We start from the raw sequence: 15647 nt of genomic DNA, 5'->3' as shown, positions 1-15647 counted from the left end.
ATTTCTGATGTAGGGTCTAGGCCCGAAACGTCAGCCTTCCTGCTCCTGTGATGCTGCTTGGCCTGCTGTGTTCATCCAGCTCTACACCTTAGATTCAGCCTCAAAATGTGTTTCTTTCTACAGAGATGCTGCCAGCCCTGTTAAGTTTCTCCAGCACTTACAGTTATTTCTCTAAATTGCCAGCAGCCACAATATTTTGCTTTTATTTATATCCTTTCCTTAACTTGTGCCCCATTAAAAATTGAATGTTTTAGTCACCTTCTCCTTTGAAAATACAAACAAGGCTACTTGCACTTTTGTACTTGCTCTGCTATTCAGTAAGATTATGCTTGATCTGATTTTAATCTCTACATTCCTGGATATCCCCAATAATATTTCACCCCCTTGGTGATCAAATTTAAACTCCAACCTCCCTGATGATCTTGCACATTAGCATCTTTTCATCACTTCACTGGTAATGATTGCTCATGTGGATTAGTTATTTGACCATTCACAAACGTATATTCTAGTGGTGAAAGATTGACTCAAGTCGCGGACACAATTGGTTGCTACCCTCCTTTACTTTATTTCGGTGTGACTACATTTGCTCTACTGCTTTGCTCCATTACATTTGGTTAACTTGACAAAATAAACAACTTATTTTGCAATGCTAATGTATAAGTAGTCAATGTAGCACAATGTTGGAACTGAACAAGAACATAAGAAAAAGTAGCAGGAGTAAACCATTCAGCCCCTCAAGCCTGCACTCTATTCAACAAGATCATGGCTGATCTGCCTAAGGTCTCAACTCCATTTTTGTGCCCGCTTAACAGAGCCATCAACTTCCTGATATTTCAGAAATATATTCACCTCCTCTTTCAGTGATCTAATATTCATAACTGTCTGGAGTAAACAATTCCAGACTCTGTGACAGAACAAATTCCTTTGCATCTCAGTTTTAAATGAGTGTCATCTTATTCCATAACTATGTCTCTTAGTTTGAGATTCCCATACTAATGGAAACATCTTAATGATATTGACCTTGTCAAGTCCCTGCAGACTTTTAAATGCTTCAATTCGATCACCCCTCACTCGACTCTAATGAATAAAAGCCTAACTTGTTAACCTTTCTTCATCAGTCAACCCTATCATTCCAGGAATCAGCTTCCAAAAGTAATCTGTACTCTTTCTTAAATACAGGGATCTAAACTGTACACGGTATTCCTCACCAAAACCCTGTAAAATTTTACCAAGGACTCCGTATTTTTAAACTCCATTCTCTAGCAATAAAGGCTAAAATTCTATTTTCCTTCTTAATTACTTGTTGCATGTGCATGCCAATGTGTTGTGTTTCATGCATAAGAACATCAGATCTTTCTGTACTGCATCTTTTTTGGAATCTTGCTCCATTTATAAATAGTCTGCTTTTGGATTCCTCCTACCAAAATGAAAATAAAGTGGGAAACCTTACAGTCACCTACATTTAACTCCATCTGCCAACCTTTTACCCAGTCACGCAGCCTATATATATATCCCCTTGCAGATTTCTCATAGTGTGCCCTCCCACCTATTTTTGTATCATCAGCAAATTTAGATACACTACATTCTGTCTCCTCCTCCTCAAAGTCATTAATAGAGATAGTAATAATTTGAGGACCTAGGTCGAACCTTGTGACACTCCACTAGTTATGTATTTCCAACCCAAAAAAGAACCATTAATCCTAATTCTCTGTTCTTCTATGTGTTAACCAATGCTCAATCTATTGTAATAGATTGCAGACAATATAGTGAGCTAGTATCTTGTGCAATAACTTTTTATGTTGCACCTTATCTAATGCCTTCTGAAAATCCAAATACACTATGTCTGCCAGTTCCTCTTTGTCAGCTCTGCTTCCCTAAAGAACTCAAGTAAATTTGTCTAACATGATTTTTCTTTCACAAAATGATGTGGATACTTTGCTACATGGCCTGCAATTTCTTCCTTAATATTAGACTCCAGCATTTTCCCAATGACAGGCATTGTACTAACTGGCTATTGTTTACTGTTTTCTGCCTCCCTCCCTTCTTGAACAGGGACATCACATTAGCAAATTTTCAATCCATTGAAACCCTCCCGGAATCCAGTGATATCTGGACTATTCCAACCAGTGTCTCCACAAGTTCTACATAAACTTCCTTTAAAACCTTTGGATGCAGGTCATCAGGCCCTGGTGACTTGTCTGCCTTTAATCCTCTTAGTTTATCAAATATTTATCCCTTATTTTAAAAACTATTACAAGATCTTTCCTTCCATTATTAACTCACTTATCTGTTATATTTGGGATGGTTGTAGTGTCTTCTACCATGAACAAAATATTGTTTTAAATTATCTGCCATTTCCGTCTTCCCCATTATCAATTCCCCAGCTACACCCTCCAAAGGTTCCTACTTACTTTATTTATTCGCTCTCTTCTATAATATCCATAGAAGTGCTTGCTATCTGTTTTTGTACTTCTTGCCAATTTACTTTCATTACCTTTTTATTAGCTGCTGCTGGTTCCTAAAGAATTCTCAATCCTCTAGCCTATCATTAGTTTCTGCTGCTTTGTAAGCTTTAGCTCTTTTTATTGGATGCTCTCTTTGACCACCTTGACCACGATGGGTGGTACATCCTCCTCATTAAGTCCTTCTTTTTGACAAGATCATATTATCTTATTATTGTAGTCTGCTAGCAGGAGTTGGAGGGAGTCGACGCACTGCTAATGTGATTGCAAGTGGATTTACAAACTTATTTATTTTGGACAAGAAGACTCTGAATGAAATTCTGGTGAATTATCCAGATTCACAGAAGGTTCTTAAAAGAAAGGCTAGGTAAGTAAAGAATATTTAAAACAATAAGAATGTTTTAAAGTGATATTACTGAATAAACAAGTCATCACCTGCGCACCCTTATCTAAGGACCACACTATTCTCCTGATTGTTAGGATGTATGTAAAGGAGATCCCTTCACAGTCACAGTTCACTTTTCCACTCCCCTCTTTTATTTAGATAGAACATTAAATACACATTTATAAATCAAAAACACAGAGGAAATCATCAATTTCATCTAGTTTATGGGTATTTCACAAGCCACGTTTCAGGTAACACAGATACAGAAGTTACATATAGCCTTCTGGCACATTAACACTTAATTGTTAAGCATGATTCAAGGTGGAGAAGAGACAGCTTTGCTTCATGACACATGGCCATAATTTTTCAGTCACTCTTCGACACAGAGGTGGTTCCAGAGGACTAGAGAAATGCAAACATTATGCCCTTGTTCAAAATAGGGCTGAAGCATAATTTCAGCAATTATCCCAGTTTAATTTAGGTGATTGGACAAAATCTACACACAATCATTTAGGATAGATTTAATAATCACATGGACAAATGTGGATTAGTTAAGAAGAGCCAGCATGTATTCCTTGAGGGAAAATTGTATTTAACTAACTTGCTCGAGCTTTTTAGAAGCATAATCTATAGGGCTAATAAGAATAACACAGTTAATGTTGTATGGACTTCCAAAGGTGTTTAATACAGTGTCACACCCCAGAACTGTGAGCCAAGTTGAAAGTATTATTTTCCTTGATATGTATTATTATCTGGACTTTGGTCTATGGGACATTTTCAAAAGTTTGCAGATAATGAAAAACCTTGAAGCATTTTAAAATGTGAGGAAGACTGTGTAGAACTTCAAAACGTTCATTGCAGACAAGTGTTAGGTTGTACATTTTGGTAAAAAAAGAGACTGCATGGAATAAATACAAATTCTGTAAAGGACATACAGGAGCAGAGGAGTGTGGGTGTATACATGTGCAAAAGTCATCAAAGCTGACAGGACAGGTGACAAGAGCAATTAATAAAGTATACAGTACCCTGTACTTTCTCAATAGGGCTATAGATTACAGAAGTAAGGAGCAAGTGCTGAACTTGTATAAGACATTGGTTAGACTTTAGTTGGATAATTGTGGACATTCTTAAGTACAACACTTCAGATAGGATGGGAACTCTTCGGAGTGAGTTCAGAAGAGGTTTACAAGAATGGTTCCAGGGATGAGAAACTTTAGTTATGAGGATAGATTGGAGGAGTTGGGACTGCTTTCCTTGGATGAAGACTAAGAGGAGATTTGATTGGAATGTTCAAAATCATGAGGGGTCTAGACAGAGTAGATATGGGGGAACTGTTCTCACTCATAAAAAGATTGAAAATAAGAGCTAGTGGTTAGGGTCTGGAATGCAGTGCCTGGAAGTGTGTTAAAGGTAGGTTCAATTGAAGCATTTCAGAGGATGTCGGATGATTATTTAATTGGTAGTAGTGTGCTGAGTTACAGGGAAAACGTAGGAGAAAGGAACTAAATCATAATGTTCAGCGAGGTGGTTCAGACATATTGAGCTAAATGGCCTTCTGTATCATAATAATTCTGTGATTCTGTTATAAGGTATCTATCTTTGAGGCCACTACTATCTGTCATAATAATCATGCCACCATCCAAAAGTTTATCTGCCTTTATTTCTTCACATCTTTGGTAACTTCTTATTCATCATTTACATGTAACCTTTTCACGCCATATGAATCTGGTTCCATACAATGTGCGTCCCATTCTTCCACCCAAGATTCTTACACTATTATCAAATAGACATTCCTACTGCAGATTGTACGAGTTGAAATTCCTTCTGTTCAATGCCAGCAAAATAAATGGCAAGCTTTTCAGTTCCAGCACCTCTGTGTTTGACACATCAATTTGCCCAGATGCCTTATTAGGTTAAATTGAGGGGTTTTAATCTTCTACAATCCTTTTCATTCCAAGCTTAACTTCACATTCTTCCTCGTTTTGTTACATTTTCCACTAACACCTTAGTATCTGCCTCACTGCTGCAGGAATAATAATGAACTTTTCATTGTATATTTTGTTCAATAAGGAAACAGAGTGTGCTAAATCTAGTTCTATGGAGTGCAGTGCAACAAGGAGGTTGTGTAAGGAAACATTTAGGGAACAGGAACTTATTGAGAAAAAGAAGATAAGGGCATTCAACTGGAAAAAAGCTGAATTCAAAGAAATAAAAAGACAATTAGTCCAGATAAACAAAAAATATAGATTAAAGACCAAAAAAGTTAAATTGTCAAATAAGAAAGAATACATACAATGGGAAAGTTCAAATAGCATACTGTCAGAAATAAATAAACAGAGTTCTTAGATCTGTAAAGTAATAAAAAAGGGTTTTATAAAGAGGTACAAAACAAACCTGGAGCTAATAATAATGCATTAAAAAAACAGAATGTAAACAAGATAGCAGATCAGAAATTGTACAAAGAGTAAAGAAAACTAAGTAGCTAACAGAAATGTACACCTCCCACACAAGTGCATTTGGAGTCAGGGCACATTAATTAAAGCTGGTGGTAAACCAACCACCTTCCTGATCTAACACCCCATATTAAAGTGGGTAAGTGAAGCACTAGGCTAGCTTAAACCCATTCTGGCCCTTAAGTTGACAATTACGTGTCACTTCAGGGCTTCATTCTCCCTCTGGTGACATTTTGCAATCTTCGGGGGAAAGTAAGTAGCCAGTCACTTTGCCTGCACAGGTAGCTGTCAGGAGGTAATTTAGGAGGTAATTACCCCTCTATCCCCTTTGTCTCATCCATCTGGCCTCAAACTCGAAATTGATTACTTGCCCCAACACCCCCACAGCCCCCCACCCCACCTCCATGAGGATCACTAGTCCAAAATCTCAGACTTATGTGAAGTCCAGGATCAGGAATCTTCACTTTCCTGTGGGAACTAATTGTAGTCCCATGCATAGTCTCTGACACTAGAAAGCTCTCCATAAAAAAGACTTTGTATCCCTGAGATGCAGAGTTCCCACTCAGCAATAATTAAGGGTCCCTCAGTGTAATATCACTGCAGATTTCACATCAGGGGGGCTGATTAACCTGTCTCCCAGTAAAATCCACCCCAAAAGATTTTCAAAACATTTACAAGTCAAAGAACAGTTACAGAAATGGTAAGGTTGAATAGAAAATGGCACTTATATGGAGGATGAATAGTGGAGGTTATGCAAGTGGATTTCCGAACATTATAAAATATTAGCTGGTAGAGTGTGAGGAGAGCAGGGAAGATGGGCAGTGAGACTTTTCACCAGGCTCTTCTTGCTGAAAGTACCTTTCTGTCACCCACCTGTTGGCACCTTGCCATCTACCTCTGGGCCTTCTCACTAAATTTAATGATGGTGAGCAGGGGAAAGGGGATAAGCCAGAGCTGTTCGCAATGCCTTCTCCTATACCTGAGATCACGGGTAAGGCCTGAACATGGATAGGTTGCTAAGGTAGCCGTGAGAAGAGAACCTGGTATTGGACATTTGTATTTAATTTCTGTCTACAAAATAAGCAATGGTTTAAGCCAGAGCTTCTAATAGGCAGTTTCAGAAGCATTTGCCCCTTTTTCTCTCTCATTCATGGGTCATGGGCATCACTGGCTAAGCCAGAAGTCATTGCCCATTCCTAAATGCTCTGGGAGAAGGTGGGAGTGAACTGCCTTCCTGAATCATTACAGTCCATAACATGTAGCAAAACTCAGGGTAATGTCTGGAAGGGCATTCCACGATTTTGATTCACAACAGTGAAGAAATGGCAGCGGGACTGTTACAGGAGTCTGAGTAATGTGAGCGAGATGTGTGGCATAATCAGATGAGGAGCCTGGCGCAGTCCATCAGGATGTCAAGGTGACCTCAGTCCACCTTTTACCCTTCTCACAAGTGGCCTGGCAAGATCTCACGAGGCAATGGCAAACTGCCAGTTCACAGATTATAAAAATGTAAAGTAATTATGTAATGAAATGTAATGTAAAATACTGATTGTTAAACACCTTGTTAACAGCCAAACTCACCTCTTTAATATTCAGATTCCCATCTTGCCAAAAAAATTCGACATCAGGAATGCTTGACCAGATCGAGTACCAGGCAGATTCAACTCAATGTTTGCTCCTTCTGACCTCCATGTTTGACACTGGGCACCAACATCTCAGGTCACATTGTATGGCCGCTGGCCATGGACAACCCATGCCCATGGACACTGGCATCTGATATGTGCCAGCCTCTAAGAACTATCATGGCACATCTCCAATCCACTTAGAGGAAACTTCTGCATTTCAATGTTGCACTGACAACTACCATGATAATGCTGCAGCAAGGACACTGTGCACACAGGGACACATCCAGCTGGTCATGGCCTGGGCATGGCTGCACCTCGGAGCTCTTTACTTGGTCTCATTGTGCTCACTCATTTCAATCCTACTTCAATGCTCAGAGCATTCCAGTCTTGCCTTGTCTTGCTTTTTGGTGCTTTGCCCCTTCAGCCAAAGATACCAGGGCAAGCATGCACCTCATATGACAACAGGCCATCTTGCAGCTTGAAGCTGGGTTCATCTCAGCAATGGTGGGCTGAAAATCTTAGGTTGTTCTTAATTGAAAAGGATCTTAAATACAAGCAAAGTACTGCAACCACTGGAAATCTGAAACAAACACAGAGAATTCTGGAGAAACTGAGCAAGTCTAGTAGCATGACTCTTTTCTTGAAGAACTCCCGGAGTTCACAATACTTCCAAATTTTTGTCATCTGCAAATTTTGAAATGTGGCCCTGAACACCCAAGATCATTGAGATGAAGGTCCTCATTCCCTTATTTAATCTGTCAGAATTCCCAAGGCCTGTGAATTCCCTCCTTTGTGTGTTAAATCTAATGATGATTTTATATTAGTGCAGAATCTACTTAAAATAAGATATTTTGATGGTGAGCAGGGGCAAGGGGATAAGCCAGAGCTGTTTGCAATGCCTTCTCCTATACCTGAGATCACGGGTAAGACCTGAACATGAATAGTTCGCTGCCTGCCTACACCAGTTAAAGCTTTAAGTAGGCACTTTTGAAAGAGATCAGGATTGAGGTTTGAGAATTTTAAAGTTTTTAGTATAACTGTATGAATCTATGACTCTAAGACCTGCCAAACAACCACAAAACATTGTTATCAATGAGGTTTTAAATAATGTCTCCAATATTCAAAGTGTGACTTAGCAAGTTCATTAAGATCTATCCCTATGATTGTCGACAACAGCCTCCCACTGATTTAGTATGAGTAAAAAGTTGAGAACATTTTTGATTGCATTTCTTAATATTTGCACATTGGTATACTTTACATTATTATAATTAAACAATAATTATTTTTGTAATTTATTACATTGACCCTGTCTGTAACGTTACCATCAAAATCCATGTAAAGTCACGGGAGTATGACATAAATACAGATGATTATTACAAAATATATCAGTAGGACTACACAAGTATTTTATATGGGTCCTTTATTGGTAAATATTTTGTCATGACTGTGTAATAAAGAGTATTTTATAAGCTTACCTTAGCAGTAAATGTGTTATAATGATATATTAAAAAGAATAATGAAGGGTTAACATATTTTATAAGGATTTCAAATAGCTCTGTTTCATCACAAATGAACTTCCATTGAACATACTGATGCTTCCATCACTCAGAGTTTCCATAGTAACAAACTGACCCGCTCTCCTGTACAACTCATCTGAGATATTGAATGCTATCGTAAGCAAAGCAGAAGCTCAGAGATTATCACTGACAAGTTCCTCCACATATGTAGTCAGTCTGGGCTTGACCTCAGGTCAATTGGTTTATTCTCCACAAGAATTATTTTGCACATGTTTTGCTACTCTATATTCATCTGAACCAGATTCTGAAGCTTAGAATCAGAATTCTGCAAATTTGAAATTGCTGCAATTATCCAGTAATAATTTGCATCTTATGATGTCTCTTACTTGATCTGTAGGTCATTTTTGTATATTTTAGTGAGTTTTAAAAGGAATCACCAGTCACAATGTAAGTGGAGTTGATATCAGTTTTGTACCTCAAATGCGTATGATATGTATTTAAGTGGCAGTGTAACAAAAGCTAAAAAAAAACAGATCAAATTTAGATGCTTTTTAGCTACAATAACATAATTAAGGGCCCAATTCCTCCTTTTATCAATTATTCACTCACACATTGTAAAGATGAGTTGATGTAAATGAATTGAATGTTGAAAATATTACAAAGTATAGTGTTCAATTGACATAGTATTAAGTAGTCCAACAATTGACTACTCAACAAAGAAGTCAAATATACGACTTCAAGAAACTTCAATAGAAGACAAATGCTGAGCATAAAAAATGGTATTTGTCACTCGTGCAGAATGACAATGGATAAAGGTATTTTAGACAATAAGATTTTTCAGTGTTTTAAATTCTAATTCTTGCTGGGTTGTGAATTTATTGTGTTTGGTGAATAGATGCAGGGAATTGCAGATTGTATAACCCATTGCACACCAGATTGATAGTGGAATGTAAGTAACCTTCAAATTCCAGATAGACCATAATGAATAATTCACAATAACTTTTAAAATTGCCAACTTCAATATTCAATGAACACATTATCGTAAAATCTTTGAATTTATCGGAATCTTATGGATGTGAAGATAAGCTACCACTGTAAATATGGACAATTACCTTTACAGGGTTGAAATGTTACATGTTTTCTAAACATCATAAATCATTTTGTTTTTCAGAAAATTATTTCCTGTTGAAAAAGACAAGAAGGGTCAAAACAAAAATGATTCTTCTAAAGGGTCAATATTCCTAATAGATCCCAAGCAAAATACTCCAAAATTGTTTAACGTACTGAAGCTTGCAGTAAAAAAGAAAGGATTGACTCTACTTAACAAATTCTTGAAAACTGAAAGGAAGGTAATATGACTCCTTTGTGGCTAATTTTTATTTGATTATTAATAGATCAATCATGTTATGTATAGAAAAAAATAATAACAGATCATTAAGATGTGCTTGACATTATTATACAAAGAAAGTATGTCAGATAACTTATTTTTGATTATCCAATCAAATATGAATTAAAGTTCTGAATATGATTGTCGAAATAAATACACATTTATATCAATGGTTCTTTAATATGAGGCAAATTCAATATGTTTAAATATTTAACATTAATACATTGTAATGTTTTTTCTCTTTAGATTTAATTTGTAGTATTGATATGTTGGTACAAATCATAGTGTATGTATCTTTTTAGTGCAATGACCAATTACTGGCAATACCCATCATATGTTACAATCCCTGTAGAGATGAATAATTTTTAAAAAAGATTTTGAATTTGCAGTTTCAATGTAAATGAATCACACTACAAGATTTTAGGTTTAAAGGCCTTTATTGTGACAAGCACAGTAAAACACCATTATTTAACCATTGACAAGAAAAACAGAAATTGCCAGAAAATTTCAGCAGGTCTGGCAGCACATGTGAGGAGAAATCAGAGTTAATGTTTTGGGTCCAGTGACCTTCCTCAGAATTGGGCACTCTGATTTCTCTTCACGGATGCTGCCAGACCTGCTGAGCTTTTCTAGCAACTTCTGTTTTTGTTCCTGATTTACAGCATCTGCAATTCTTTAGGTTTTATTCAGTATTTAACTCATTGCCACCTCTCTTCTACGCATTCTGAATCTCTCAGACAGGATTTCCGTTCCAATCATTTTTCCTGTCCACCAACATTAATTTCATTGTCACTCCTGATGTTTGACCAAGTATTTGCTAAAACACGTTTCCACAACCGTATCACATTCCAAAGTGTCTGCCCGGCTCAAACTCAATCCATATGGTTTCCAACTGAATTTTCATCCCTCATGCTTTACATCCACCCAGGATCACAGGTATCTCCATGATGTTCAACGTTCCACAGCCAGCTGCTCTCGCCACATCCTGAGATCCACACTCAGTGCCATGCAGCGCCACATGCACACTCTCAAACAGTCTCTCCAACAACACCGCATCACGCTAGCACAGGGCTGCACCACTGCGCAGTTCCACTTCATCCTCAGGCTCATTTGTCGTGCTAAAAAGAAACTTTTTCTTTTCCTTTCAAGCATCAAGGCCCACAAGATGCAACAACTCAGAGATACTCATGGCCCTCTGGAATCTTCCTCCCCTCCCCTTCCCTCTAACTCCATCCCCTTCCCTTACCCCACCTCCAGTCGGGTATTCACCATCCCTCCTAACCTTCCACTCTCTAATCCTGAACATTCTATACTCAGCTAAAGGTCCCTCTGCATCCCCACCTTAATGAATTTTGGACACAACATGACGGCGAACTCTTCTTCCATTGTCTTAGGTTCCGTGCCCATTTCTTTGGACAGGAGTGCTCCCCCAGTCCCACAGAGGCCTTCACCCAGCTCTAACACTCCCCCTTCACCTAGACGCCTCCCTCTGGCCATTTACCTGCATTTGATCTGTTCATTGAGAACAGTCAACATGACATTGGTCATATCAAGTTTTCTGGCCCCCCTCGTCCAATCCAACCTGCCTCCCTCCGAACCAACTGCACTCTGTTGCGCTCAGATCCAACCCTGACATTGTTATTAAGCCTGCCGATAAGGGTGGTGCTGTTGTAGTCTGGCATACTGACCTCTACATTGCAGAGGCTGAGCACCTCCTCCTAGCTCCCCCTGAACCATGACCCCACCATGACACATCAGGCCATTGTATCAACTACAGTCACTGACCCCATTTCATCTGGTGATCTCCCACTAACCCCACCTCCACCCTCCCCCCACAACTGCCTCCAAGCTGATATTTCCCCAGGCTAGAGACAAAAAAAACTGCAGATGCTGGAATCTAAGGTAGGCAAGCAGGAGGCTAGAGGAACACAGCAAGCCAGGCAGCATTCTGGCTAGCTGCCTAGCTTGCTGTGTTCTTCCAGCCTCCTGTTTGCCTGGTAGTCCTTCTGCCCCGCATAGCTCACTTCTACCTCCTTCCAAAAATCCACAAGCAGGACTGTCTGGGTAGACCCATTGTTTCAGCCTGCTCCTGCCCCACAGAACTCATCTCTTCCTACCTTGACTCAGTCTTTTCTCCCCTGGTCCAGGGCCATGCCCACATATATCTGTGATTCCTTTACGCCAGTTTCAGAATTTCCCGTTCTGAGAAAGGGTCACCGGACTTGAAACATTAATTCTGATTTCTCTTCACATATGCTGCCAGACCTGCTGAACTTTTCCAGCAACTTCTGTTTTTGTTTCTGATTTACAGCACCTGCAGTTCTTTCAGTTTTATTATTCAACCATTAGTCAACTAACTTAAATGATAGGCGAGGAATTCCCCATTTAGTTTTGAACACAGCGGAAAGTCCCCTGCCGTAATTATATTACACACTCTTCCTTGATTAAACATTTTCCTGTTTAGGAACCAGCCCAATGCTAACCTCAGCTCCTGATGGCTTGCTTCATTTTTCCTTTCCTTGACAGAATTAATTGTCAATCCCAGAATGCACTTCCATTGTGAGTATTGTACCTGACATTTCTCCATCCAGTCTAAGCTCAATGAATCTTCCAGTCTCCTTTAAATCCTCGTAAATACAATCTATTCAATCTGAACGCGAGTTCAAAATAATGCTTTATGTGGTGGTCCACAACATCAACATTTTCCCTGTTCTTTGCAAGACATGCTGTCTCTGTCTTCCTGCTCTCTTTCTCAGATTCTTGCAAACCCACTTATGTCTGTGAGTCTCAGCAATACCTTTGAAAACCCAGCATTTGATGCTACTATAGATTTCAATTGATTTTACCCTTCTTAAGATGTATCTTCAAGGTAAATCACATAGGATTTGTATCCAGGTCAAAATATTAATTCGCCATCTTCTAAACCTCTAACTCCATTCTATTTTGGAATTGAACAGACACTTTAAAGCACAACTATTTATAAAGCCTGGCATTCTTAACATCTTAAACACTTGAAGACCAATAGTCTACCCATAGTCAGCACAGCTACTCTTCCCATATTCTGTAGCTGTTAACATCTAACACCTTCTTACCATAAGTCCACCTGTGCAGCCATAGAGCGTCCATATCGTGTCACAAACAATTAATTGCCTCAGAGACTTCAACTTCTTTTGAGTGTCAATTAACAGGATATTCATTTGTTCACAGGTTTAAAACGGTTTTCTCTCCCTGACAGTCTCTCTACCCCATTGCAGCTTCCTTTTCCCACTTTGCAGCCCTCTCATTCCAGCCATACCAGCTTAACTCCCCTCCATGCTTGCTACCAAAAGACTCACCCATGAATTAGCTCACTATCTTTCATTATTAAAACGCTACAATGTTAGACAATTAAAAGTAATTGCAATTGATTCAAGTTTGTAAAAAGCTATCATTTTTATATTTTGCTTTCAACAGAACAGCGAAACACTTTCCGAGCTCCTTCAGCTACAACCAGAAGAGGAAAACTAGAAACGTATCATTTAAATATAGCAGCTTGCATTTTCGGGCCAAGCAGAGAACATGGAGAGCCCATTTCAGCAAGTTCCAATGCAAGCAGCCACTATATAAACAGTCCAATACGTCAAGACAAATAATTCATAAATCCCCAGTCATTCCAGTGACTTTTTTCCCCAGAATAACTGAAAAGAACTTATTGTTGAAGTCGAATCAAATAAGTTAAATAAATAATTTTTGACCTTTGTGAAATCCACAAGACTTGGGCATTCACCTATTTCTGTTTATTTAGGTTTTTTTTATCAGCTAGATCTGAGTTAATCACTTCCACATTTTTATTATTAATGTAGATATAAGGATGATACCACAATCCTGTACTCCCAGAAGGGAGCTAGGCTAGTAGAGATTCTCAGTCAGATGTTGGGTTACAAACTGGGGTCCCAACTGTCTAATTAACACTGACACAAATGCAACAATGGACCACAAATCATCTCTGTATATTCTTACTAAAATTCAAGCTATTGCCATGATATCAATTCAGTGACTGTCATCTGTTTTCATTCTTTAATAATACACATATTGAAATTGTATCATGGAGAAACTGTCTCACACATCTGCCTAACTAAAAATTAAAAATATCCATAAATCAGCCATTTTCACAAGCTGCTATGCATGATTACTATGCATCCCTCAATTTGAGGCTGACGCCACATCAGTGTCGTCAGTTTCTGCCTTGGGACTTCACATGAATGAATAGGGTTATACATAACCCATAGATCTTAGGGTACATGGGCTAGGATGTACCACAATACAGTGGGACCTTGAGTGCTGGACTTGATTCCTTTGTTTTCATTCTTGGCCATCGTTCTACCTCATCATTCAGGCTCTTGGACTCAAAGCATGACTTTGCTTGATGAGCAAATTTGTCACAGTTTTGACTAATTTTTAGCAAACTTCCGCTGCATTTCACCGAGACCTTCTGAATGGCTTTGTAGCATTTTCTTCATCCACTCATGGAATTGTGGCCATTGAGAGTAGACAGAATAGGGACTGGTTGGGGAGATGCTTTTCAGCTATGTATCCAGTCCATTGCAATTGATTCTGCAGAGGTATGGCCTGAATGCTCATAGAGCTCATTTCAACAAGGACACTAGTGTTCATTTGATGGTGTTACTCATTTCCTTCCTCTCAGTGGTAGATAGCCCTGGGCTGGTCCCTTCCAAATCCAATGCCTGCATATGGCTGAGGGAGAGAAAGTGCGTAACAGAGAACCAGGTTGCAGGAGATACAGGTAGGAGACAGAGCAGAAAGGGGAAAATGAGAGAATGAGTGTGAGAGGAAAGAGGGGCGTGTAAGTCACTCAGAGATAGCAAGAACTACAGATGCTGGAGCTTGAGTCAACACTGTGGAGCTGGAGGAACACAGCAGGTCAGGCAGCATCAGAGGAGCAGGAGACTCAACGTTTCGGGTTGGGACCTTTCATCAGGACTGGGGAGGGGGAAGGGAGCTGGGAAATAAATAGAGAGAGGAGGGGTGGGGCAGCAGTGTGGAAAATGGTGAAATAGCTGTGATAATATGGCAAGAATAAGAAAAAGACAGATTCTCAATGCTGAGAAAGAAATTTCCGATTTTTGCCTTCCCCATTTCAAATGCCAAGTTGTTGCAGCAACAACAGCAAAATGCCAAGTTGCTAGTTGTTGAACCTTACTTCCATGCATTTATATCTCAATCATAGCTAAACTCATCTCATTTTTATGCAGCTCCGCATTCTCCCCTCTCTCCCTGAGACACTGGACATGCCAATTTCTGACATGAACATCAGAATGTTATCTGATTGCAGCAGCTCACCAATTATTTCTTTAAGTTTTCATCCAACTCTGCCTTCACCACAACATCCCTGCATGCTACAAGAACACTGTCCTCTTCTGGACTTCATTAAGTGGGCTTTACCAAATTAGCCGTTTCACCACATCATCACTGTTAGCTTTCAGATCAACTCACACGCCACTTCAATCCTCCAGGAATTTGCAGCTCAGATATGCTTTGAATGTTTTTGCCAGGCTACTTTGTGTGCAGAGACATCATGCATCTCATACCTCTACACAAGATTTACCTTACAGCTGTCAGCTTGCTGTCTTAATGCTCATTCACATTGTACCAATTAGGTGACTCGATGATTTGTATTGCTCTTTAGCACAGAGGGAAAGGCAGGCAGCTTGCTACTGTTAAGAGAACTGAACAGTCAAGGATGCAGAGATAGTAGGAACTGCACATGCTGGAGAATCCGAGACAACAAGGTGCAGAGCTGGATGAACACAGCAGGTCA

The 15647-nt window shown here is 39.2% G+C and overlaps 1 protein-coding gene across 1 annotated transcript in view; it reads left to right on the top strand.

Moving 5' to 3' along the window:
- The window catches only part of LOC109911180 (cyclic nucleotide-gated cation channel beta-3-like), a 95415-nt gene extending 81968 nt beyond the window's left edge, over nucleotides 1-13447 (top strand). Inside the window, exons 14-16 of the mRNA XM_048596143.1 lie at nucleotides 2683-2829; nucleotides 9614-9791; nucleotides 13283-13447. Of these exons, the coding sequence (XP_048452100.1) occupies nucleotides 2683-2829; nucleotides 9614-9791; nucleotides 13283-13336 (379 nt within the window). The 3' untranslated portion in view covers nucleotides 13337-13447. The remainder of the gene's footprint in view (nucleotides 1-2682; nucleotides 2830-9613; nucleotides 9792-13282) is intronic.
- Nucleotides 13448-15647: the final 2200 nt, after the last annotated feature.

Source organism: Rhincodon typus, chromosome 4 (assembly GCF_021869965.1).
Source record: "Rhincodon typus isolate 14 chromosome 4, sRhiTyp1.1, whole genome shotgun sequence".
Classification (NCBI taxonomy): domain Eukaryota; kingdom Metazoa; phylum Chordata; class Chondrichthyes; order Orectolobiformes; family Rhincodontidae; genus Rhincodon; species Rhincodon typus.
This window is presented reverse-complemented; position numbering and strand designations above follow the sequence as displayed.